The following is a 27,956-nucleotide window of genomic DNA, read 5'->3' on the forward strand; positions in this document are numbered from 1 at the left end:
GATGTTGTTAATGTTAAGAGTGTTCAAGTTGAAACACGTCAACACCAGAACACTGTCCTGTTTGTGACCTGATTTTAATGAAAATGTAATAAAGCTGCCAAGATTTTATCGGACACGCTGACTTTTTTTTTTTGTTAGATTGGATTTATTTGCCTGGACCGAAGGGATTGCTGGATCTATGAAACCTATGCGATGGTGGATGCCTACAAAGGTGAACTCCTCTAGTTTTCAGTAATTTAATATGCAAATTGCCTCTTCAGAGAAAAAGAGGACTTGTACTCTATAGCGCCACCTATTGGAAGCAGCAATCCCACAAGTCACAATCAACCCTTTAACGAGTCGCGCAATATGACTTAGGATAAAAGCCACATCAGAATCTCAGTTTGCAGACACGGCGTTTCGGGCTGTTGGCCCTCGTCAGTGCAAAGTACGAGAACTGATTTGGCTAGGTGAGAGGCTCTGGACTGAGGTCTAAGGGGTAGCGTTTCTCCTTATGGAGAACGTCAAGGTAAGGAGGCCCGAAACACCGAGTCTGCAAATTGAGATTCTGATTTGGCTTTTATCCTAAGTCATATTGCACGACTCGTTAAAGGGTTGATTGTGACTTGTAGGATTGCTGCTTCCAATAGGTGGCGCTATAGAGTACAAGTCCTCTTTTTCTCTGAAGAGGCAATTTGCATATTAAATTTCCCAGAGGAGCATTGCATGGCGAATAAGCCTCCTTACCTTGACGTGCCAGAGCTGGTGTGTCACTCTCCATAAGGAGAAACGTTACCCCTTAGACCTCAGTAATTTAATGAGTCACTTGAAATACGAAAGTATTATTACTATCAATAACAAATTTAGTGATGATTATCAGGCTTTCCCCTTTCCCTATTTGATTTATTGTTCTACTAGTCTTTTTTTTTTTAAAGAGATGAGCAAATCAGTTTGATGTGAATTAAATCCACGTAAATTTCTTGGGATTTTGCTGGTCCCAGAGAATTTGAACAATTTACTATTCAAATGGAAGAAATGACCAAAAATATCCATTTTTGCACATTGTAGAAATTTGCATTAGCCGGAGAAAGCTCACATGACCTCACAGCTATCACATCACAAGGTGTAGCACCACCAATCAGGATGGACTATCATAGCGTGTGTGTATGAAAGCAGAAGGAGGGAATGCAGCAGTCATTTTGCAATGTATCTGGATACTGAGAAGACATCACAGCTTAACTCTTGAGAAAGGAAGTAGGGAAAACAATAAAACACTGAACAATTTCTACAGTGAAAACAGTTACCATCTATTTACCCAAAGCCATATAAGTTACTGTCATTTTGACTAAAGTTGTGTTTCCATTAAAGAGCATGAAAGGGGTTGGATACAGTCCTAGGAGACCTCAGAGTGTTACATACGTCTTTCCAGGGCATTTGAAGTATGGTACTAGCGATTCGCCGCAAATGAAATTTAAAAACATAAATCAAAACTGGTGAATTTGAATTTCTAATTTCATCTCTAGTTTTTTTTTTAAATGCACACATTGTGGTCTGACTTCTGACCATTCAGAACAATATCAATCTGAATATATCTCATTGACCAGACAGTTTGTTATTCCTGAGCACTTAAATGGGTCCTCTACAGAATAAATGGTACAATACACCTATATATAACTTGCAGCTTTCTTCGTACTTTGGTGACTGCGCAGTATAATGCCGTTAAATTGCAGTGATTTCTGACAGAGAGCTGGACTCGCTGTTTTGTCCATTGGAAACGTAGGACACGGCGTCGTGGATTGAAGCGAAAATTGAGGCCTGCGTGATGTTTTCATTGAAGAAATTGCTGTTCTCGAGTTGGCGTAGCACAGAGACTGCAAAAGAAAGCGCAGATCTTACGTCCTAAATAAGATGTGTAATTTTACCGTCAATCATCACAATTGCCTTATTGTGCCTTTTTATGACTTTATTTAACTTTTCTAATAAAAGGGAAACTGTCAGCGGGAAAGGTTCCGTTATATGAACTGAATTTTCCCCTCCCGAAGTGCCAGTCAGGGGATCAGCAAATAGTGTGTGTTGAGTGTCTACTTGGCAACAGGGAAATTCTGATGGGGTTATGGATATGTGAGCCCCCTTGGCCCAGATGAATAACCGAGTGGCATTATTAAGGTGAGGGGATATATTTGATCTTCGTCACAGATCATGTAAGGCTCTAACTAGAGTGCGTGTTTTCCCAATGGGAAGAGAGGGGAAAGCAGCTGCCAGATTCCCTGGCGTTGGTATATCTCCAGTGAAAACAATGGATCAGGCATGTTGAAATCCAACATGTTCAATCCTTCTTTTTCCCATTTCTTTCTCCCATTGAAGGAGAGTCAGGACAGCCCAAGACACACTAAGGACTCTTTCACACGTCAGTATCTCCGGAACGTGTGGGGACAGTTTCCACACGTACCAGAGACACTGACACATGCAGACCCATTCAAATGAATGGGTCTGGGCACATGTCAGTGCGTTTTCATGGACCGCGTGTCATGGACCGTGCGATGAGCACCAGCAGGGACAGTGATGAGGGTAGTAATTTCTGCTCCCGCAGTGTCCCTGTATAAAAATAAGAATAAAATAAAAAATCCATATACTCACCTGTCCGGAGAAGTCCCCAGCTGTAATCCATGCGACCGATCAGCAGAGGAGGAGGGGAGAATGACTCCTGCAGCGAGCGGCTCTGGAGCTGCGCTCAGTGAGTGACAGGACACCGCTCCTGAGCTCAGCGTAGGTCCAGGGTCGCTCGCTGCAGCACTTCATTCTTCCCGGCTCCTCTGCTGATCGGTCTCATGCATTAATGCAGGGGACACTTAGGACAGGTGAGTATAAGGATTTTTTATTTTATTCTTTTTACACAGGGACACTGTGGGAGCAGACACTACTACCTTCATCACTGTCCCTGCTGGTGCTGATTGCAGCGCCGGCAAGGAACCATCATGAGGGCAGTGTTCAGCATCAGTGCTTGGGAACAGCGCTAACTGTAGTGCTAATTCCCAGGCGCCGGTACGTGTGATCCTGATGCGGCACACGGTTGTCACACGTGTGACACGCTAGGACACACGGGACATGGATTTTTCCAGTACCGTTTTTTTCGTGTGAACCCGGCCTAAAGGAAAGGTCAGTCCCTCTGAAACCTGTGTCTTCTGTAAAAATTTATCAAAGGTGTATGTCCAGCATTCTGTAGGAGGGACTGATATAAAAAGACCCTTCCTGGTGACATGTGCACATACTTCTGATGAGTTCTGTAGGTTATTGTTTCCTATTTTTCCTCTTATACCACCTTTAGGGTAATAAGATAAGTAGTGGAGTAACACATGATCTGCAAGATCAGACTACACATGGTTTGTTTGTAGTCTGTAGCCATGGAGACATATAAACTAGCATAAGAGCAGCCTACAAAAATGATAGATGATTTTTCTATATTGTTTATTTTAAACGCATGGAAACAATAAAAAATGATTGGATAATAATACATATTCCTTATCAACATTTTATAATCTGTTTCCTGAATTAATGTTACAATGGGTACGGAAAGTATTCAGACCCCTTTAAATTTTTTACTCTTTGTTTCATTGCAGCCATTTGGTAAATTCTAAAAAGTTCATTTTTTTTTTTCTCATTTAAAGTCACTCTGCACCCCATCTTGACTGAAAAAAAAAAGGAATGTAGAAATTTTTGCAAATTTATTAAAAAAGAAAAACTGAAATATCACATGATCATAAGTATTCAGACCCTTTGCTCAGACACTCATATTTAAGTCACATGCTGCCCATTTCCTTGTGATCCTCCTTGAGATGGTTCTACTCCTTCATTGGAGTCCAGCTGTGTTTAATTAAACTGATAGGTCTTGATTTGGAAAGGCACACACCTGTCTATATAAGACCTCACAGCTCACAGTGCATGTCAGACCAAATGAGAATCACGAGCTCAAAGGAACTGCCCAAGGAGCTCAGAGACAGAATTGTGGCAAGGCACAGATCTGGCCAAGGTTACAAAAGAATTTCTGCATTACTCAAGGTTCCTAAGAGCACAGTGGCCTCCATAATCCTTAAATGGAAGAAGTTTGGGACCACCAGAAGTCTTCCTAGACCTGGCCATCCAGCCAAACTGAGCAATCATGGGAGAAGAGCCTTGGTGAGAGAGGTAAAGAAGAACCCCAAGATCACTGTGGCTGAGCTCCAGAGGTGCAGTAGTGAGATGGGAGAAAGTTCCACAAAGTCAACTATCACTGCAGCCCTCCACCAGTCGGGCCTTTATGGCTGAGTGGCCCGACGGAAGCCTCTCCTCAGTGCAAGACATATGAAAGCCCGCATAGAGTTTGCTCAAAAACACATGAAGGACTCCCAGACTATGAGAAATAAGATTCTCTGGTCTGATGAGACAAAGATAGAACTTTTTTGGTGATAATTCTAAGCGGTATGTGTGGAGAAAACCAGGCACTGCTCATCACCTGCCCAATACAATCCCAACAGTGAAACATGGTGGTGGCAGCATCATGCTATGGGGGTGTTTTTCAGCTGCAGGGACAGGACAACTGGTTGCAATTGAAGGAACCATGAATGCGGCCAAGTATAGAGATATCCTGGATGAAAACCTCTTCCAGAGTGCTCTGGACCTCAGACTTGGCCGAAGGTTCACCTTCCAACAAGACAATGACCCTAAGCACACAGCTAAAATAACAAAGGAGTGGCTGCAGAACAACTCTGTGACCATTCTTGACTGGCTCAGCCAGAGCCCTGACCTAAACCCAATTGAGCATCTCTGGAGAGACCTGAAAATGGCTGTCCACCAACGTTCACCATCCAACCTGACGGAACTGGAGAGGATCTGCAAGGAAGAATGGCAGAGGATGCCCAAATCCAGGTGTGAAAAACTTGTTGCATCATTCCCAAGAAGAGTCATGGCTGTCCTAGCTCAAAAGGTGCTTCTACTCAATACTGAGCAAAGGGTCTGAATACTTATGACCATGTGATATTTCAGTTTTTCTTTTTTAATAAATTTTCAAAAATTTCTACATTTCTGTTTTTCTTTCAGTCAAGATGGGGTGCAGAGTGTACTTTAATGAAAAAAAAATGAACTTTTTAGAATTTACCAAATGGCTGCAATGAAACAGAGTGAAAAATGTAAAGGTACTCTATATGAAATGAAAAAGATCTCTCTGCCATTCAGGTTTACACTTTCCTGACAAAACTCATTTAAAAGCCATAAACAACATGGTGGCTAATTCAGAATAAAAATATTTCACAAAAAAAACCCCACTTTTTTTTGTTATTAAACTTGGGCTCTGACAATAAATTCTGTTTTCCTAACATTTTTATAAATGTTGTTGAAAATCCCCTTTAAATAATAAAGCCTTTTTTTAAAAAAAAAAAAAAAAAAAGAAAATTAGCTTTAATTAATATTTTCAAATTTTATCACAACTTACCAGGACAGTTTACAATATATACTTCGACTTCAATTTCACGAAATTCATTGAAAACCTAAAATAGACAAGTAAGAGAAAAGGAGAAAATACAATTAGTCACTTTTTTTTTTTTTTAAATATTGTGCCGTCTTCAAATAAACTTTTTCACTTACATTTTTTAACATTTTTGTTCCAACTGTGTCAACGAAACTGACAGCTGAAAAGTCCAATATGAGGGAGTGAAAATCAAGTTTCTCCAAACCTAAAGAGCGGAGGGTGACTGGACTCTGGGGGATGGACTCACTCAGGGTCTTCAAGCTTCCAATCACCCCGTCTCTAGTTGTCAGAAATTCCAATCCGCTTCCCTGGACGGAAGAGAAATATATATATAATAATAATAATAAAACTGACAGAATATCAGGTCTTGTTTTCCATATCAACCAATCACAGTGCAGCTTATACTTTTCCCACAATAGTGTAACCCTTTAAGGATGCAATTTTTGGTTTTGCACTTTAGTTTTTTTTTCCTTCAAAGCCCATAACATTTTAATCTGTCTCTGGACATACTTGTGTGAGGGCTTATTTTTTTTGGGGGGGGGGTTTTGGGCTTTGTTTTTACACCATTGACTGTGCAGTAAAAATTACCTAGTGGCATGATGAGTGCAGTTTTTTTTTTATATAATTTTAGTAGCTTAAATAATTTCTGAACTTTGTAAAATAAAATTATTTTGCTTGTATTGGACTTTTCCGAGATCCTTAACTTCGTTACGTTTCTGTTGAGGGAGCTGTGTGAACATTTTTCTTTTGCTTGGTGAGGTGTAGATTTTGTTGATACCATTTTGGAGTATTTATGGTGTTTTCATAGCTCTAGATTGCTATTTTGGGTGGGAGGGGGAGGCTCAGAGACCAAAACAAAACAATTCTGGAGTTTCGATTTTTTTTTTTTTTCTTTACTGTGTTTCCTCTAAGGCACACATGCCAAATTCTGGCCCGTGGGCCAAATCTGGCCCGCAGGGTGATTACATTTGGCCCCCGACATCAGAACTGCCACCCCTATGTGGGGCCATTATTCTGTATGGAGGACTATGTGGGGCCCATTATTCTGTATGGAGGACTATGTGGGGCCCATTATTCTGTATGGAGGACTATGTGGGGCCATTATACTGTATGGAGGACTATATGGGGCCATTATTCTGTATGGAGGACTATGTGGGGCCCATTATTCTGTATGGAGGACTATGTGGGGCCCATTATTCTGTATGGAGGACTATGTGGGGCCCATTATTCTGTATGGAGGACTATGTGGGGCCCATTATTCTGTATGGAGGACTATGTGGGGCCCATTATTCTGTATGGAGGACTATGTGGGGCCATTATTCTGTATGGAGGACTATGTGGGACCTATTATTCTGTATGGAGGACTATGTGGGGCCATTATACTGTATGGAGGACTATGTGGGGCCCATTATTCTGTATGGAGGACTATGTGGGGCCCATTATTCTGTATGGAGGACTATGTTGGGCCCATTATTCTGTATGGAGGACTATGTGGGACCTATTATTCTGTATGGAGGACTATGTGGGGCTCATTATTCTGTATACTGGTTGGCCCACGACTTTGTCTAAGTTTTCATTTTAGCTCTCTGTGTGTTTAAGTTTAACATCCCTGCTCTAAGGGTTATATTATTTTATATTTTGATCGAGTTTTATGGACACGGCAATATCAGATAGGTTTTTTTTTTTATATAATTGGGGAAAGGGGTAGGAGTGATGCAAATGTATATATTTTTTCATTTTTAAAATAAAATATACCAAAAACATTCTTTTAAATTTTTACTTTAATATTAATTTTCCTAAGTGACTTGAAACTGTGATCATTTGATTTCATGTATTATATACTGAAATAATTTAGTAATGCAGTATATAATAAAAATCATGGTCTCCTAAGAACCCTTTGTGTCACGAGAGTTGGTGAGGGGGCTGTCAGAGGCAAATGTTGCCCGTAAAACACAGCTGCCACCTGTCTTGTGTGGAGCAGGCTCAGCTCCAGAGCATGCTTCATACACCCACTCCTTGATTATATAAAATATATAGAGTGGCAAGGGGTTAGGAAAGTAAAGCTCAGATTTAATTGGTTGCTATGGGCAAGGTCAGTTTTTCTGTAAGTTTTGATTAGTAAGGCCCAAAATGTGTCTGGGACGCCCATGTCACCACTCACCATTTGTGTTTTAGATAGGATGATTTTGGCCAGGTTGATGACTTTCTGCAAGCCCTTCCTTCTCTTCTGAATGGCTTTCTTCTTCTTCTCTATTAGTTTGTCCACATTCACCCCCATCTACGATACATGAGTACATGAATTTTTGATGGAGCTCGACCATTGTAAAAATGATTTCAGAATCCTATAGTGTTCCTTGCGCTTTAGTCTTACCTTAATCTTCAATGATTTTGCAAACAATTCTGCATTGGCAAAGTAGATGGGTGAACTTGATTGGAAAATCTTCACACCGGGAATCTCTTTGGCCTTGGAAAAAAAAAATGAAATGCACCCAACAACTTTCCGTGTGTGTGTGTGTGAGTGTGTGTGTATATATTGGTTAATAATTTGATTTCCATTGATGATTTTTGTGTGATTTTGTTGTCAGCGCATTCAACTTTGTACAGAACAAAGTATTCAATGAGAATATTTCATTCATTCAGATCTAGGATGTGTTATTTGAGCGCTCCCTTTATTTTTTTGAGCAGTGTATATTATATAATAGCAGTCTGATAGGCCGCTCATAGATACCATAGAGTAAGAGCATGCAGCTGTTATGAAGTTGTGGGCGGAGGATGCAAATACTATGGAGTCCTAGCAGTCCTGTGACACTGTCATAAATCCTTCTTTCAGCCGCCACTTTTGGGAACTCATTGAATACAGGTCTGAATGAGTTCAGTACAAACTTTATAAACCCCTTGTGCCTTTGGTTGAGCTTTATAGGAGATCATTAGGAACTCTGTACTGCTATACTGTGGTGTTGCAGTTTGTAGAACAAACAATCGCATGTGAAAGTCCCCTAGGAGGACTACAATCAAGTAAAAAGTAATTACAAAATAATTTCAAAAGTTAAAACGTTAAAATCACCCTTCTTTTTCCAATACAAAAAAAAACAAGAAACAAGCAAACAAAAAAAACTGTGTATTTCGTACAGCCACTTCCACAAAAGTCCATTTTGCAAAAATGTTAAATTATTTAATCCATTTGGTAAATGTTGAAAACGAAAAAAAAACAAACACCTGAATTGCTGTATTACAGTCACCCCACATTCCCCCTTCCAAAAAAAGGTGCAATAAAATGCAATTAAAACCTCATATGTGCCCCAAAATTATACCAATGAAAAAGACAGCTCGCCACACAAGAAACAAGCCTTCACTCAGCTCCCTCAATGGAAAAATAAAAAATGATGGGTCTCAGAAAATGTTCCAAAATGTCTTCATACACTTAAAATATATATCTAAAAAAAAGACAATGTCAGAATAGATTTTTTTTTTTCACTTTCGTCGTTTTTTTTTCCCCCCATTTTTCAGCACATGTTAAAGTGAATATTATCATTCAAAACTACAACTTGTCCTGCAAAAATAAAAAAAGCCCTCATACGGCTATTATGATGGAAAAATAAAAAAATTATGACTCTTTGAGGAAGAAAAGTAAAAAACAAAAACGAAAAATTACCAAGGTATGAAGGGACTTGTAAAGTTGTAAAGGGATATTATGTGTGGAGCTTTTGCTTGGATCCCCTCTGACTTTTGATGTGCGTGCCTATAGACTACGCTTATTTATATATCATTCAGGGTCCCTGGGAAGTTTGGGGACAAGCCCTATAATGACTGTAATGATTGATAAGACCTGTTTTTTTTATATATACCCCATCTTGGATTGTGTTCTATTTACCAAGGTATTTTCTTCTGCATCTCTGTAGATGTCCGAATCAGCAACTTGTCCAAGAATGGAGTAATGAGTCCTGTGACAGCAAAACAATAGTATTGTGCATATTTAACATATTAAAAGCCATAGCAGTTACCTGCAAGTGCAATTAGGGGGCGCTCACTGTATTATGTCATTCTGTACTATGTAATGCAGTACTACGGTATTGCAGTATATAGAACAAATGACTGCAGGTTCAAGTCCCATATGAATAAAGTGCAAAGTAATTATGGAAAAGGTTTTAATAATTTTAAGAAATAAATAAATAACTACTCCCTTCCTTTTTTTCCCATCTGAAAATTAGGAAACTAAAAAAATAAGCATATTTGGTATCCTATTATCCAATGTCCGATCTATTAAAATCTAACCCTTAGTGTAAACACTGTAAAAATAAATAAATTGAATTGCCAAAATTAACTTTTTTTCTTAATCACCGAACCGCCACCAAAAAAAATGTATCCAAAAAATGTACAAATAAAAACTTTAGTTCTGAAAAGTCCTTAAAATGCAAAACCTACGGCACTCCCAGCTGTTGCGAAGCTACAACTCCCAGCATGCCCTAACAGTTGCCATATGTTAAGGAATGATGGGAGTTGCAGGATTCACAAAGCTACATCGATGGAAAAAATATGTATGGGTCTCTGCAAACAGTATTGTTTTTGTTTTTTTTTAAGACACAGAAATAGTAAAAACTATACGTTTGGTATTACTGTAATCGTACTCAGAAAAATCATGTTACTGCACAATGAAATATAAGGAAACCCCAAAAACAATGGCGCAATTGTGTGTTTTTTTTCACCATTTCACAGCACTTGGAATTTGTCGGCCGTTTTGTAGTACATTATATGGTAAAAATAAATGGTGTCAATTAAAATTACAACTCGTCCTGCAAAAAAACAAGCCCTCTTACAGCTTTGTCGAGAAAATGAAAAACTGTACCTCTTGGAAGAAAGGGAGGAAAAAAAATGAAAGATCTAAAATTAAAATTAGCTGCTTCATTAAGGGGTTAACTTTAATGGCATAATATGGGTGCTGTAGCCTATGATTGTCAGGGCATGCTGGAAGTTGTAGTTTCACAACAGCTGGTGTGCGGCAGATTGTTGACCCCTGGCTTAGTACCGTTAGTGAACCTCTTAGGCTATGTTCACATGTTGCATTTTTTTAATGCAAATTTTTACCTGCGTTTTACAGTACCAGCAAAGTCTATGAGATTTCAGAAATCTCATGTAAACAATTTTTCTTTTTTTTTTTTGCCCTCAGTATTTTGTGCAAAACATTGATTTTTGCAAAATGCAACATGTCACTTCTTTCCGCGTTTTTTCAGCATTTTCTCAGCGTTTTTCACTCATTGAAAGCAATTGGTAGTGGAAAAATGCTGAAAAAACGCTGAAAAAAATGCAAGTATCAGGTTTTGCTGCGTTTTCGGTGCCAAAACCTGAGGAAGTTGAATTAGGTTATTTTTTATTTATTTTCTTGCACTAAACTTTATCAACATGCACAGGAGACAAATGTACCATGACAAAACTGCTGTAAAAAACGCACCGAAAAATCAGCAAAAAACGCAGCAATAACTAAGAAAACATGCTTTTTTGAGGCAAATTCTTCACTGCCAAAAGAGCTGGTTTTGCTACAGAAAAAAAAAAACGTATCAAAAACGCAACGTGTGAACATAGCCTTAAGAGTTTATAATTCCCTGTGATTTCTGTGTAACCCAGGTGCCTAAAGTGCCCTTTCAACATAAGTCTGGAAGTCAATGTCAACAATATCATTATATCTACACTGAGGTCATTTTCCCACATGCAAAAATGTTTTTTTTCTTTCCCCAGCAGGTGTTTCACATCAAAATTCTTAATAACAATCTGTTCTGATTGTTGAATTTTTGCTGCGTTTTTTTTTTTTTGTTACATTTTTCCTTCTTTTTAATGTGTTTTCGGTTCAGATTAGAAGCAGCTTTGTTTATGCATTTTTTTAAAATGCAGAAACACTGGGATTCTGAACCTAAAAATGCAACATTTTTTTACATTAGTTTTTTATGCTTCCCGCAGAAGCCCTTGAGGAAAAAAATGCACAAAAAAACCTATATATTTAAGAGATTCTTTAAATGCACCGCGGACTTAAAGTGTTCATGAAATCACATCCATTTTGCTTGTACTATTAATCGCAGCAGATTTTATGCACAAAAATAAACCGCAGCGGGAAAGACTCAGCTTTTATGTTATTTGGCCTCATAGCTCATGTTTAATTCTAAGACTTACAACTGAGTCCGGAAAGTGACCGTGAACAATCCAAAGGCAACAGAGACCGCCAGCCCGATGTCCAGGTTCAGGCAGATAGTGGACAGGAAGGTCACAAGCCATATAAGCTGAAACAGTAGAAGTCATTAATTTACAATACGGTAATATATCAAAGTGATGCACAAATCAATGGAATTCCCGAAACCCACAGATCACAAAAACAGAGGTGAAATGCTATGTTCTTGGCAGCGCTCAGTACAAATATTTAGCAGCAGATGCCACACTCAGAGCTTTTTAATTACTTTTCCAGTTAGCATGAAAGCATTTAACTCTTTCTCAATGAATGTATGACATTGAATATAATTTTAGAAATCTGGTGAAGACTGACACATCGTTATTGCATTAGCAAAGTGTATCTGCAGTAGTTCTGTAGATGGTAAGGAAATGTAACAAAAATCTATATTAATGACCACTATGATGCAAGAGTGATGCAAAAAAACTATGCCAATGTTACCCCATCGCAACTGGAGCTGTGTGATCACTTTACTTACCAGATCGTACCTGTTGGTCCTCCATAGGTGGGGTATGTCCATAAATTGCTTGTACATGCCTTTCAGGTTGGCAATGACAATTGTGGACAGTATTGCCTTTGGAATTAAGAAACAATAATATGGCAGACTGATTAGTTATATCACATTGTTGAGTGCAATATATAAAAATGAACATACTATATGGAGAAAAATATGGGACACGGCTTAAATGATTGAATTCCAGTTTTCTATTCAGTCCCATTGCCCCCAGAGTATAACGTACCACCCCTCACCATCCCATCTGCCTTTATTAATGTGTGACAGAATGGTTGTAAAAAGCTCACTGGCATCAGCGCAGTCAACTCAATGACAAAGTGGAGAACATGTAAAAAATTGGGCCTTACATCTTAATCATTGAATACAGTTTTCTCCTTCAGTCCCATGTCCTTGATGTATCACTGAATGCTGAGGAGCAGAGGGCAGAAAAATCACCACCATCCTTCTGACTCCATAACTGTGGAGTCTAGACCTCCTCTGGTATTCATATCAGCACAAACACTGCACCCCCGCCGGGAGCTTCATGGCCGAGCAGATTGCATGCAGTCGTACATCACCAAGTACAATGCCAAGCGTCGGATGGAGTGGTGTAAAGCCGCCACCACTGGACTCTAGAGTAGACGTGTTCTGTGCAATGATGGATCACACTTCTCTATCTGGCATCTGATGGCCCAGTCTGGGTTTGGTGAATGCCAGGAGAACATTACCCCCCTGGCTGCATTGTGCCCACTGTACAGATGGTGGAGGAGGATAATGGTATGGGCTGTTATCAGGGGTCAGCCTTGGGCCCTTCGTTCCAGCACAAGACATTGTGGACAATTGTAGCTTCCAGCTTTGTGGGAACAGTTTGTGGAAAGCCCTTATCTGTTCACCATAACTGCGCTTGCATACAGACATGGTTGGGGGAGTTTAGTGTAATAACATGACGGCCGCACAGAGCCCGGACCTCAGCCCCATCCAACACCTATAATGGAGATTGTGAACCCAGCCTCCCCCCAACATTAGTGGCTGTCCTCCAAAATGCTCTTTTGGATGAAGGAGCAAAAATTCTTATAGACAGCTCTAAAATCTTGCAGAAATCCTTCCCGATGCATATGTGGTATTACCATATACATCACCATATACAAGATCCAAGTGTCAAGTTGAGTACTCTTACCTGTGGCAGACATGTAAATAGTTCGCCCGCTTTGAGAATGATCACCAAGATAATGATTGAGGATACGGATCCAGCAATCTGCAAATGAGGACAAATAGTTTAGAATGGGAAAATTGCTATGTATTGATCTGATCTTTTGCTATTGGAGGGTATAGGAGTATCTTCCTATAACCAGTCCTGTACTTGTTGAACAAGACATGGTCACCTCTGGGATGTGAATAACACATTCAATGACCGCAAGCAGAAATCTTGAATTCGGTGTGAAATTGAAGAACAAAGGGGAATTATTTATGAACAGCTTTGCACCACTTTAATGGCGTAGAAAAGTCAGAAATTATGTTGCAAATATTGACTTTTCACACTTCTAGATACTTTTTTAAAGGTGACAAGAAAAGTGGGTGAAGTCCTTACGGTAGGACCGGCACCTTTCATAGACTAACAGAACTATCATTAACCAAAATTGATGCAAACTATAGTACAAAACTATATAGCAGATGTAAATTTCAACTTTTGGCGCAGCCAAAGCTGCTCCCAAATAAATAAGAGGTGTTGTCTTTAAATGAAAATACGATCAAAATTTAAGTTCCTTTTAAGCAAATAGTATGTATTTCATCCCATTCTATAGGTTGGCCTGGTCCCCACATCCTTCTATAACGCCTGTGAACGCCACATCTCTGTGAGAACAACCTTACATAGTGTCTCTAGTGACCCCATTTTGGCTGCATCTGCTGCCCCTATGGCACTTTTGACTAGGTCCTGCTTTTTTATCATTACCTGTGTGTTTCCTCCAGTACTCTCCTGCACAAGGCTTCTGGACATGGATGACGTGACAGCGAAACAATGGAAGAAACTGCCAGTGATATTACTTAGTCTGAGCGCAATCAGTTCCTTGGAGGTGAAATAACATATACAGCTTGTGTTACAATCAGATCACAGATGCTGTTTTTTTATAAACTGTATTGTTTTGTATGACACTCTTCTCTATACGCAGGAAGGCAGCTACTCCTCATTCATAATTCTTTCATAAATGTAGTGCTGTTTGTTGAGAATACAATCGGAACAATTTATCTTTATATATAGTATAAGGCTAAACCTGCAAATATAAGAAAAAAAAAGACTTGCCTGGTTACTGTCTACCTTGTAACCATGCTTCATTGCAAACATTTTAGCCAGAGATATAGACATAGCATATGCGACCACAGCAATGGCAAATGCATTCCCAGCAATACTTGCAAAAAATTCAGCATTGGGGACTGTTGGTGCTACCAGCCTGTAATAGATAAATATGTAATAGCTAATAAAAACTACTATAATACTGCCCCCTATGTACAACAATGTACTATAATACTGCCCCCTATATACAAGAATATAACTACTATAATACTGCCCCTTATGTACAAGAATATAACTACTATAATACTGCCCTATGTACAAGAATATAACTACTATAATACTGCCCCCTATGTACAAGAATATAACTACTATAATACTGCCCCCTATGTACAAGAATATAACTACTATAATACTGCCCCTATGCACAATAATATAACTACTATAATACTGCCCCCTATGTACAAGGATATAACTACTATAATACTACCCCTATGTACAAGAATATGACTACTATAATACTGCCCCTATGTACTAGAATATGACTACTATAATACTGCCCCTATGTACAAGAATATGACTACTATAATACTGCCCCATGTACAAGAATATAACTACTATAATACTGCCCCCTATGTGCAAGAATATAACTACTAAAATACTGCCCCCTATGTACAAGAATATAACTACTATAATACTGCCCCTATGTACAAGAATATAACTACTATAATACTGCCCCTATGTACAAGAATATAACTACTATAATACTGCCCCTATGTGCAAGAATATAACTACTATAATACTGGCCCTATGTAGAAGAATATAACTACTATAATACTGCCCCTATGTACACGAATATAACTACTATAATACTGCCCCTATATATAAGAATATAACTACTATAATACTGCCCCTATGTACAAGAATATGACTACTATAATACTGCCCCTATGTACAAGAATATAACTACTATAATACTGCTTCTATGTACAAGAATATAACTACTATAATACTGCTCCTATGTACAAGAATATAACTACTATAATACTGCCCCCTATGTACAAGAATATAACTACTATAATACTGCCTCTATGTACAAGAATATAACTACTATAATACTGCCTCTATGTACAAGAATATAACTACTATAATACTGCCCCCTATGTACAAGAATATAACTACTATAATACTGCTCCTATGTACAAGAATATAACTACTATAATACTGCCCCCTATGTACAAGAATATAACTACTATAATACTGCTCCTATGAACAAGAATATAACTACTATAATACTGCCTCTATGTACAAGAATATAACTACTATAATACTGCCCCTATGTACAAGAATATAACTACTATAATACTGCTTCTATGTACAAGAATATAACAACTATAATACTGCCCCTATGTACAAGAATATAACTACTATAATACTGCCCCCTATGTACAAGAATATAACTACTATAATACTGCTCCTATGAACAAGAATATAACTACTATAATACTGCCTCTATGTACAAGAATATAACTACTATAATACTGCTCCTATATACAAGAATATAACAACTATAATACTGCCCCTATGTACAAGAATATAACTACTATAATACTGCCCCCTATGTACAAGAATATAACTACTATAATACTGCTCCTATGAACAAGAATATAACTACTATAATACTGCCTCTATGTACAAGAATATAACTACTATAATACTGCCCCTATGTACAAGAATATAACTACTATAATACTGCCCCTATGTACAAGAATATAACTACTATAATACTGCTCCTATGAACAAGAATATAACTACTATAATACTGCCCCTATGTACAAGAATATAACTACTATAATACTGCCCCCTATATACAAGAATATAACTACTATAATACTGCCTCTATGTACAAGAATATAACTACTATAATACTGCCCCTATGTACAAGAATATAACTACTATAATACTGCTTCTATGTACAATAATATAACTACTATAATACTGCCCCTATGTACAAGAAAATAACTACTATAATACTTCCCCCTATGTACAAGAATATAACTACTATAATACTGCCCCCTATGTACAAGAATATAACTACTATAATAATGCCCCTATGTACAAGAATATAACTACTATAATACTGCCCCTATGTACAAGAATATAACTACTATAATACTGCTTCTATGTACAAGAATATAACTACTATAATACTGCCCCCTATGTACAAGAAAATAACTACTATAATACTGCCCCTATGTACAAGAATATAACTACTATAATACTGCCCCTATGTACAAGAATATAACTACTATAATACTGCCCCCTATATACAAGAATATAACTACTATAATACTGCCCCTATGTACAAGAATATAACTACTATAATACTACTCCTATGTACAAGAATATAACTACTATAATACTGCCCCCTATGTACAAGAATATAACTACTATAATAATGCCCCTATGTACAAGAATATAACTACTATAATACTGCCCCTATGTACAAGAATATAACTACTATAATACTGCTTCTATGTACAAGAATATAACTACTATAATACTGCTCCTATGTACAAGAATATAACTACTATAATACTGCCTCTATGTACAAGAATATAACTACTATAATACTGCCCCTATGTACGAGAATATAACTACTATAATACTGCCCCTATGTACAAGAATATAACTACTATAATACTGCCCCTATGTACAAGAATATAACTACTATAATACTGCTCCTATGAACAAGAATATAACTACTATAATACTGCCTCTATGTACAAGAATATAACTACTATAATACTGCCCCTATGTACAAGAATATAACTACTATAATACTGCTTCTATGTACAAGAATATAACTACTATAATACTGCTCCTATGTACAAGAATATACCTACTATAATACTGCCCCCTATGTACAAGAATATAACTACTATAATACTGCTCCTATAAATACACACTGAATTAGGTATGTAGGAAAATATCTTTAGAATTCATTTTAATACAAAGATACAAACCCAGTAGGAATATCCCCCACAATGCCTACACCATAATTTTCAGTAAGATTCATTCCATATGACACTGCAGTAGAAATGATGAGCTGGTGGACAGAAGAAGATGTAATCAGAGATTTGACATATTGGTTATATAATATTATGTAATATATGTAATAATAGGTAATGCTAATCTAAACAGAGAACTCTGATATAATCTGAAGAGGATTTAGCTCGTACAATATAACTATTTTTCTCAATGACAAGCGATAGATGCCAAAGGCGCATGTAAAATGTGACTATTGTTAATTTAACAGTCCTACATTTATTCACTTTGATAAAATTTTGTATCAGTAAATACATGAACTACAACGCCCTAATATATTTTTATGAAACTTGAGGCACAGAAGAAGAGGTCATGAAAGCACTTCTGGCCTTATTGTCTCTTGTGGAGCAAGAATCTGATGCTGACAATATATTACAGAAGCAGTGTATAAGTGTATATATATTATTATTATTTATTATTATAGCGCCATTTATTCCATGGCGCTTTACATGTGAATATGTATATATATATGTCTCTGTGTGTGTATATATATTGATTACCGCAATGAGCACATTAAACATGCATTGGTGTGTATGTATGTGTGTGTGTGTGTGTATGTATGTATGTATGTGTATATATATATATATATATATATATATATGTATATATATATGTATATATCAGGTTTTTTTTAAATTGTCAATCTGTTTCTTGCAATACCACCCCTGACCACATGGATTGCCATGTAGAAGACACTAGGCCATCAGTGAGACCAAGCATGAAACAGGTATGAGTGTGGGTGTGTGGGGGGGGAGGTTTCAATTAATGGAAATAAGGAATTGGTCTCTATACAATTAGTGTGAGTTCAGAAAGCCTAAAGTTTTGCATATTTAACTTTACTTGCAATACCACCCTTGATCACATGTTGTGCTGTTAAGAATTTAAAAAGACTATGAGCAACACAATGGAAAAATACTATACGATGCTTTAACGCTCCACCTAGTGGTGAAATATTTAATGTGCATAGAGCAGAATTCTTCTGCAAATGTACCCAGTACTGACTATAAAGTTGTGACCCCTAGGGAGAAGTATTTACTTACCACCACCAGTTCTACAGGGATGGGCATACATAATTTGGAATGGAGCCTTTGATTAACTTCTTTTACAGCAAAGAGAAAAACCAGGGCAATGAGGCTCACAACAAGCGTGCCAATGTTCGTCTGGTGGATTCTGCGAAACAAACTGACTAAAGACTGAACAAAAGGAAAAAATATAATATCAATATATGCTATTTGTTATTGCCTATCAGGGCTTGTATTTTGCAGTACAAGCTGTAATTTTTATCATTACCATTTTCTGGAAGGCAAAGTGGCAAAAAAATATTGATTCTGCTGTTTTGATTTTCTTTTTGTTTACATATGGGATAAATATTCTAATATTTTATTAGTTTGAACGGACACGCTCGTGGCAATACCAAATATGTTTATTTTTTTTTTTATATTTTAATAATGTTCCAGAAAAAAAGTATAGTGATTTGAACTATATATCTTTTTTATATATTTTTAAAAGTTTTTTTTTTTTTTTTTAACATTATGTATTAATCCTTGCTAGATGACTTAAATCTGTGGTTGTTTTTTTTTCTACTTTATTAAGATTTTGGTAAAGAACAGTGATTTGAATTATATTTTTTTTCTTGTTTTACATTCCTTTTTTTTCATTTTTTGGGCCCTTAGGTGGCTTAAATCTGTTATTGCTTCTACAATACAAGGCGATATTGTAATATTACGGCTCTCCTATGAAGCCCAGGCACAGGCTAGGCTTCCTAGGTGTACAAACATGGCAGACATGGAAGCCTTCAGTAGGCTCCTGGGTCCCATGACGGTGTCATTGGCACCAAATTTCCCACCTGGGTTTGGTAATATCATGATAATTTAGATTGGTCTGATAGTTTAGAATGTTGGTCTGTATGAAGTAGTAGGTTTTACACATTTCTGCCCCTGCATAACGCATTGCCCCTCATATTATGGCTGCAAATCATGGCCCATAAGTTCTCAATACTATTAAGTTAGGTGATCGGACTGTGGCTAGGTCGGGACTGGCGGTTGCAATAATATTTGTCAAAGTCATTGTAGTCTAAGAGCTGCATAATAAAAAGGACGGAGTTGAGCAAACCCATTCCCCAAAAATTGGCCGTTTTGGAAACGTTCCTGGGAACAGGGATTACATGGCCCGAATTTTGGATTTTACATTTTGGTACGTATGGAAATGCTTTGGCTCTACTGTTGGTGTAAATCTGAATAATAATGCAACTCCTTTGCCATTATAATTTGTAGAGTAATATCCCTTTTTTCAATGGCTGCCAGTAGTGGTTGTCCATATTGGAGACTAAGGCCAGAATCTAAAAAATAACATAAAGCCTCTGGGTATTATATGGCTCTCGTTTATCAAAAACGTCTCACATAAAGATTGACGTCGCTGCCCATAGCAACCAATTAGAGCTCAGCTTTTATATTTTAAACTGCTAAGGAAAAATGAACGCTGGACTGTAATGGTTCTTAAGGCCAAGAAAAACAGGCCTTGTTGCACATAGCAACCAATCAGAACCCAGGTTTCATTTATTACACTACCCTGTAAAAATGAAAGCTTGGTTGTGATTGGTCTTAAGGGCTTTGAAACAAAATTGACCTCATTGGACATTAAACAGCCAATCACAGAGCAGCTCTCATTTTTTCACAGCAGCATAAGAAACGTAAGGTGCGCTTTTATTGGTTGCCATAGGTAGCCGTGTGAATTTGGTAAATGAGGCCTAATTCCTGTAGTTTATCCTAAGAACAGTACAATACAGATTCTTGCTGTAAGTGAATAGAGTCATTCATGTTTATATTTCAAGGAAAACAGAGCTGATATTATTTCTAGACAAACACTGACACTATGCCGTCACAACTCACATAAATCAGTGACAGAGGATGTGACCGTTCACTCAGAGGGAGGCCAAGTATGTGTTTCAGTTGGGACACGGTCACGTGAATGGTAGCTGCGGTAGTGTAACCCCGGACCAGCGGCTCTGAGAGGTAAGTGACCACAAATCCAAACTGCACGAGGCCTAGGATAAGCTGCGAAAAGTGAGAACAGACACATCGTAATGTGGTTATAATGGACGTAACTGGATTAGGCTACGAACACTGCGTTTATGGCCACTGTCAGACAGAAACACATGATAGGTGGTCACAGTCGCTGTAGATGCTGCAATAGATCTTATACATGCAGTTATGGTGGATTTTGCCATTGACCGTGGACTTACTTGTAAGGGTTGTTGTAGAGCATCTTGTGCATGTATGGCTGCATATGTCAGTAGATTTTCCATTCAGAACTCTGAGAAGAGTGAAAATCATAGTGGACTCCCACCCAGCTTTTCCAGAAACCTATATAACGAACTAGCCACTTGGGTAAGTAGGCTGTGTTAGTTCAGAGTTACTTAGTAAGGCCACGTTCACACGTTCAGTATTTGGTCAGTATTTTACCTCAGTATTTGTAAGCCAAAACCAGGAGTCGGTGAAAAATGCAGAAGTGGTAAGGAGTTTCTATTATACTTTTCCTCTGATTGTGCCACTCATGATTTTGGCTTACAAATACTGATGTAAAATACTGATCAAATACTAAATGTGTGAATGTAGCCTCACAACTACACTCCCTGCCTAGGTGACCACTATGTGAGTGTGTGACGCTCGCAGCCCTACCCTGGGAAGATGAGGGGATTACTCGGAGCCGGATCAGATGATTGGTGGGGTCGCAGCCGTGGCCTGGACCCGGTCCGTGCCCAGGGCCGTCACATTAAAAAAAGGGTGGTACGGGCTATCAGGGTTGAGTGGTTGCTATCGACTACGCCACCTGTGGTACCTGGTGAAGGCCACCAGCGCTGCTGCAGTCCTCTGAGGCGGGATGTTGTGGCAGCCGTCGTTGATACTACTCCCCACAGGCGGAGCAGGGCCTCAGGGCAGAGACAAGGATGGAGGGAGTTGTAGTGTAGGAGGTCTGGTGCTGCGCGGTGCGGTGCAGAAATAAAGAGTCTGGAGGCCATAGGGGTTGACTTCCAGGGTTTTTACTCACGGTAGAGAGTGCAGCTGCAAGGCTTCTCCCTGCTCCTCACAGAGTTCTGCGGTCACCAGGAACGGGGGTCCGACAACCTCCGAGTAATTCAAGTGCTTAATCAGGACCCCGCACCAGAGTGTTCCTAGACTTCAGACTGAGTCCTTTCCTGTCTGTGAGTGTAGATAGGCCGGGTCTCCCTCCGGACTACGCTCAGAAAAAGGGTACGGGTGGCAGCTCCGCTCCTTCCGTTACCCGGTGGGATCCTCTGGGCCTGCCGGGCTTCCCTGACTAGGACGTGGAGTAGCAAAGTCAGGTGTCGGGGGCCGGTACCCCTCTTGCAGCCGGAATCCCTCTGACTAGGCCAGAATAGCGAGGACAGGTGGCGTATACCGCTCCGTCTGCATCCCCCTGGGATCCTTTTGCTGTGGAGCTACACTCCTAAGCTCCAGGCCTTCTTGGTCATGGTCCTTGACCGGGTTGAGACATACGTTAACTCCAACCTGCCCCTCGACTCAAGGCCAGGGTGCGAGGGCCGTGTCTCCATCCGCTGCAGGTTCACCCAGAAGCCACGTTCAGGGATGAAGATCACAATCAAAGAACCATGAGCCCAAGATGGCTGTTTATTAAATATGGAATATTAAGTGTAAACTAAATGTGCGTCCTCCACCCTCACCCACTACATGGTTCCCCCTATCTCTTGGTTCCCCAGTCTCCCATTTTCCCAGTAGGGGCAGCACACTAGTGCCTACTAGCCCCCTCTGGTGGGAGAAGTGTGGTGTTGGATGTGGAGGTGGGGTCCTGACCATTGCACCGTTCTTACCTCGAAGGAGGAACACCACACCCCATTGAAGAGGTGCAGCATCCCTGTGGTAGTCGAACCCTCAGGGGCACCACATGAGTACATGTGGTTAGAAGCACCTAGAGGGGTTTTAAAATGAGCAATTTTGCAATCTACTTGTCATTAAAAATTCTGTCCATTCTCAATAACGGAGGGATTTTTCTTTTCTTGTTAACCTAGGCAACTAGCAGTATCAGCCACCTCTTCAATCTATGAGCTGTGGCCGGTCTCTTAGACAAGGAGAGCAGCACTTACAATCTCTTTGCTTTACAGCTTGTTAGTGCTGCTCTGAAGCTGTACCGATCACTGTGCCCCTGCACTCCTTTTGCAAAGGCAAAACTTTTTTTACTTGCAGCATCGGAGAGAAGACAGTTCGGGCCGGCGGCACAACCATTCCACCGGTCTGGACTGTCAATCATTCAGGAGAGCACCACCCCTGGCAAACAAGAAGCCGGGAGGTTCAAAACGATGCACTCCTGAAGACCGCATGAGACAACCCCTTTCATATTTGCAATATAACAGACGTCCCTCCATGGTACACAGGCTCCCTGCAGTGACCTGACTACTGGTCATATGAAGCAGAGACTCTTACCTGGAATAACCCCACCATTAGTGTCATTGCAGCCACCAGCTCCACCCTGGCTTTGTCTCTTGCTACAGTATCAATGACAGTTTCATTTATCCCCGACATAAAGTTGTCATTTGGTACCAGAGACTCAGTGACACTGCCAATCATAATGGAGACCACTGCAAAACTGCCTGAAAAGAAAGCACACACTTATTACAAACCTGTGCACGATGCGTCAGAGCCCTACACATATGCTGGGAAAAGCACATAGGGTTTCAAAAGTGTTCTTGCCTCAGCAGGGTTGATATCAGCATACTTGTTTTTAACTGTATATAAGGTTCAAGAGACTTTGCTTTCATATTTGTATACATCCATCAGTAGGCTAAAAATCTGTGCGCAGTGCCCAATTTCTATTCTTATAACTATATACATTATAAAATATACATTGTAGGGATTCACGCTCTTAGGTAGGCATTAGGTAGTGTTCACACAGGCACTGGATTCTTGGGTCAAAACAAAGTCCCATTTATTTCCACAGGTTTCATAGAACTGAAATAACAAAACCATAAACACAAAATTCCTAGCCTTGTCCAGGCTCTCACTAAACAAACTGAGCTATTCCCAGTATGGTCAAACAAAACGGCTCTTGCCCATAGCAAGCACTGATACTTGCAGTTTGGTGCACACGGTCTGTGTTACATCCTGACTTACAGTATACTCCAGAGCTGCACTCACTATTCTGCTGCTGCAGTCACTGTGTACATACATTACATTACTGATCCTGTACTGATCCTGAGTTATATCCCGTATTATACTCCAGAGCTGCACTCATTATTCTGCTGGTGCAGTCACTGTGTACATACATTACATTACTGATCCTGTACTGATCCTGAGTTATATCCTGTATTATACTCCAGAGCTGCACTCATTATTCTGCTGGTGCAGTCACTGTGTACATACATTACATTACTGATCCTGTACTGATCCTGAGTTATATCCTGTATTATACTCCAGAGCTGCACTCATTATTCTGCTGGTGCAGTCACTGTGTACATACATTACATTACTGATCCTGTACTGATCCTGAGTTACATCCTGTATTATACTCCAGAGCAGCACTCACTATTTTGCTGGTGCAGTCACTGTGTACGTACATTACATTACTGATCCTGAGTTACATCCTGTATTATACTCCAGAGCTGCACTCACTATTCTGCTGGTGCAGTCACTGTGTACATTACATTACCGATCCTGTACTGATCCTGAGTTACATCCTCTATTATACTCCAGAGCTGCACTCGCTATTCTGTTGGTGCAGTCACTGTGTACATACATTTCATTACTGATCCTGTACTGATCCTGAGTTACATCCTGTATTATACTCCAGAGCTGCACTCACTATTCTGCTGGTGCAGTCACTGTGTACATACATTACATTACTGATCCTGTACTGATCCTGAGTTACATCCTGTATTATACTCCAGAGCTGCACTCACTATTCTGCTGGTGCAGTCACTGTGTACATACATTACATTACTGATCCTGTACTGATCCTGAGTTTCATCCTGTATTATACTCCAGAGCTGCACTCACTATTCTGCTGGTGGAGTCACTGTGTACATACATTACATTACTGATCCTGAGTTACATCCTGTATTATACTCCAGGGCTGCACTCACTATTCTGCTGGTGCAGTCACTGTGTACATACATTACATTACTGATCCTGTACTGATCCTGAGTTACATCCTATATTATACTCCAGAGCTGCACTCACTATTCTGCTGGTGCAGTCACTGTGTACATACATTACATTACTGATCCTGAGTTACATCCTGTATTATACTCCAGAGCTGCACTCACTATTCTGCTGGTGCAGTCACTGTGTACATACATTACTGATCCTGAGTTTCATCCTGTATTATACTCCAGAGCTGCACTCACTATTCTGCTGGTGCAGTCACTGTGTACATACATTACTGATCCTGAGTTACCTCCTGTATTATACTCCAGAGCTGCACTCACTATTCTGCTGGTGGAGTCACTGTGTACATACATTACATTACTGATCCTGAGTTACATCCTGTATTATACTCCAGGGCTGCACTCACTATTCTGCTGGTGCAGTCACTGTGTACATACATTACATTACTGATCCCGTACTGATCCTGAGTTACCTCCTGTATTATACTCCAGGGCTGCACTCACTATTCTGCTGGTGCAGTCACTGTGTACATACATTACATTACTGATCCTGTACTGATCCTGAGTTACATCCTGTATTATACCCCAGAGCTGCACTCACTGTTCTGCTGGTGCAGTCACTGTGTACATACATTACATTACTGATCCTGAGTTACATCCTGTATTATACTCCAGAGCTGCACTCACTATTCTGCTGGTGCAGTCACTGTGTACATACATTACATTACTGATCCTGTACTGATCCTGAGTTTCATCCTGTATTATACTCCAGAGCTGCACTCACTATTCTACAACTTCAAAGTTGACATTTCTGAGCAAACTATGATTGTTTAGTGGCAGAAAAGAGGGATTTGCATTCTGATCTGTTTTACATTGTGGACTAATCTGATGTTTGAAAAAAAATCAATACCCCCTAGCATTGAGCATATTCTCAGTTAAGCTCATAGGTGTATGTCTGACAATATGCTTATTGATTGCTTCCTACATTTAATGAACAGCTTGACCCCTTGATCAACTCAGGTAAGCTATTCTACAGCCCGCAATACACAGTGAAACACAGAGGCAATGAATGCAAAATGTGCAACATTTCTAATGAGGTATAATTAAAAATATGACTTTTAGCCCTAAATACATGCATTGAAAAAAAAAAAAAAGTCCCCAAAATTGAACAACCCCCTTAAGGTTCAGTCTAAATTCACCTTATCAAGTATTTCTTTTGCAGTTTACTGTGACTTACCCACTGATACATGTCTGGATGTGCCAAAAAAAGAGTAAACAAACACTGGAAAGAAGGAGGAATACAATCCAAAAACAGGTGGCACTCCGGCCAAAAGAGCATACGCCAAGCCTGCAGAAGACAAAAAGGATAGATTGTTCGGGATTGAACCGGAGCTGTGAGTATATAACAGTCTGCGTGTGTCATATTCTTATTCAGCTGATCATTTTTCGAATGTCACCATAACTCGTTACCCCCTTTGTGAGCTTATTCTCCATCGATAGAGGAAGACTCTACCACAGGTTTACATATGTTCCCTGACTATTGTAACTGTGAGAGCCACCAAATCCATAGAAGAGAACGACAGTCAGATGACAGAGGCTCTATACACTGATATGGGAATTGTGGCAGCAATAGAAACTTCATGTGATTGGGTGGTTTTCTGTCTCTCTTCGTTGAGAAGGTGAAGAATGTGGGTGAAAATGGGCAGATAACGTGCCACATCTGATAGAACATTTTATACATTGCGATAATCAAAAAATCATAGACTAACTCTGCATAGTTGGAACAATCTTCTTTATCATATGGACAAAAAAAAAGAGGTTGCCTAGGACATGGCATTGGACTTGGGCACAACGGATCCACCAGAGGAAATTTTTGTGAAAGTCCACCTTTCATATCTAAGTGCATTAGTTAGATCATAGGTCTACTGAAGGGTCAGTTAATCCTATTTTGGGATCGTTTGGCCCTCTTAAAAAAATCCATAGAAACTTGAAATCATTCAGGTGTCAAAATACCCTTACCTTGTGGAAGCTGAAGGATCCCCACACTGATCCCAGACACAGTATCCCCCAGAAACCATTCCTTGAACGGATAGTGAGGAAGCCAGTGGAGAATCGGAAAGAAGTGGAATAACAAGGCCTTTGCAGCTGATCGAGAACATCTATAAAGTAGACCATGACATATGTCAATGGTGGGATGGATAGTTGACATGTTTTGGTGGTCCATTAATACGCCTATATTCAGAGATGCTACTGGAAGTTTATACGAAGGACCCACATTTGATATCTGAATATTTGAAGTTGTCATAGTTTTGTATATTGTTTGGACTCTTGTGCTTTCACACAGCCAATGGCTATGGGCTCCACCATCCAAAGTTGAAGTTATGGTGGAGCACCTGTTTCAAGTTTTGCTATGTTGCCCTTTCTGCTATGGACAACCAATGCAAGGTGCAAATCCATTGGTTGTATAATGGGATCCACCAGTCCTGAAATAAAGGACCCCAAAGTTTATTTGAGGGAAATAAAGATCAATCTTTAAGGGTTTCTCCACTTTTGACAATTATGCTTAATAGAAGAGTAGAAGAGTTCATTAATAGTAAGCAGGTCACAAAGTGTCATTTTGCAGGGACAAATATATATGCTTGGAAGCCTGACATTAAGTGTTTAATTTCCCTGCAGTGCGCCCACAGGAAATATGAAGTATTACATTGTGTCCATTCATATCAATGGTTTGTGTAATGCAGGCCAGGACAGATCTTCTAGAGCGGAAGATGGTCTTTGTAACCACATTTTACTGTAGCCAAGAGATGGAGATTCTGAAAAAACTGACCCCCACTAATAACTCGTAATTCCTTCATAGGGTAAATGAAAATGGGGTTTCTAAAATGAACAACCACTTTAAAAGTAAAAACAGCATAGAAATAATAAAACAATGCAGGTTTTCTGTTAAATGTAATGGCAGACTCCCAACTTACTTGACTTTGCATTTGGCTGTACTGATGAGGGACCGTATGGTATTAGTGGTCCTGGGCAATGATTCCCCAAGTTCTTGCTCATGAAACACAGGACGTTCAATGCAGTATCTCACATCTCGATACTTCAGCTGCTTGTTCTCCATGACTGAATATTAAGTAAATCTAATAACACTGTAATAATCTTTGCATGAATGGTTTAAGTGTTCAGTGCCACATATATTGGAGAAGAACCTGCCAAGACACACAAAAGCATCTTCAGCCAGTGAAC

General features: G+C 39.3%; 1 protein-coding gene across 1 annotated transcript; it reads right to left on the reverse strand.

Annotated features, from left to right (window-relative positions):
- Nucleotides 1-721: 721 nt before the first annotated feature.
- On the reverse strand, nt 722-27,831 carry LOC141157511 (solute carrier family 26 member 6-like). Its single transcript, XM_073644905.1, has 18 exons — nt 27,689-27,831; nt 26,736-26,875; nt 25,954-26,064; nt 23,038-23,204; nt 20,467-20,631; nt 18,619-18,771; nt 17,485-17,579; nt 14,483-14,630; nt 14,135-14,248; nt 13,361-13,438; nt 12,169-12,264; nt 11,639-11,745; nt 9,351-9,420; nt 7,851-7,943; nt 7,641-7,757; nt 5,596-5,787; nt 5,444-5,498; nt 722-1,850 (listed from the first exon to the last, which is right to left on the reverse strand). The coding sequence occupies exons 1-18, from the start codon at nt 27,829-27,831 to the stop codon at nt 1,699-1,701; spliced, it is 2,196 nt and encodes a 731-aa protein (XP_073501006.1). The 3' UTR covers nt 722-1,698.
- Between the last annotated feature and the right edge of the window lie 125 nt (nt 27,832-27,956).

This window comes from Phyllobates terribilis, unplaced genomic scaffold (assembly GCF_046119375.1).
Source record: "Phyllobates terribilis strain yellow unplaced genomic scaffold, ASM4611937v1 Scaffold_8__6_contigs__length_399053987, whole genome shotgun sequence".
In the NCBI taxonomy this organism is placed as follows: Eukaryota; Metazoa; Chordata; class Amphibia; order Anura; family Dendrobatidae; genus Phyllobates; species Phyllobates terribilis.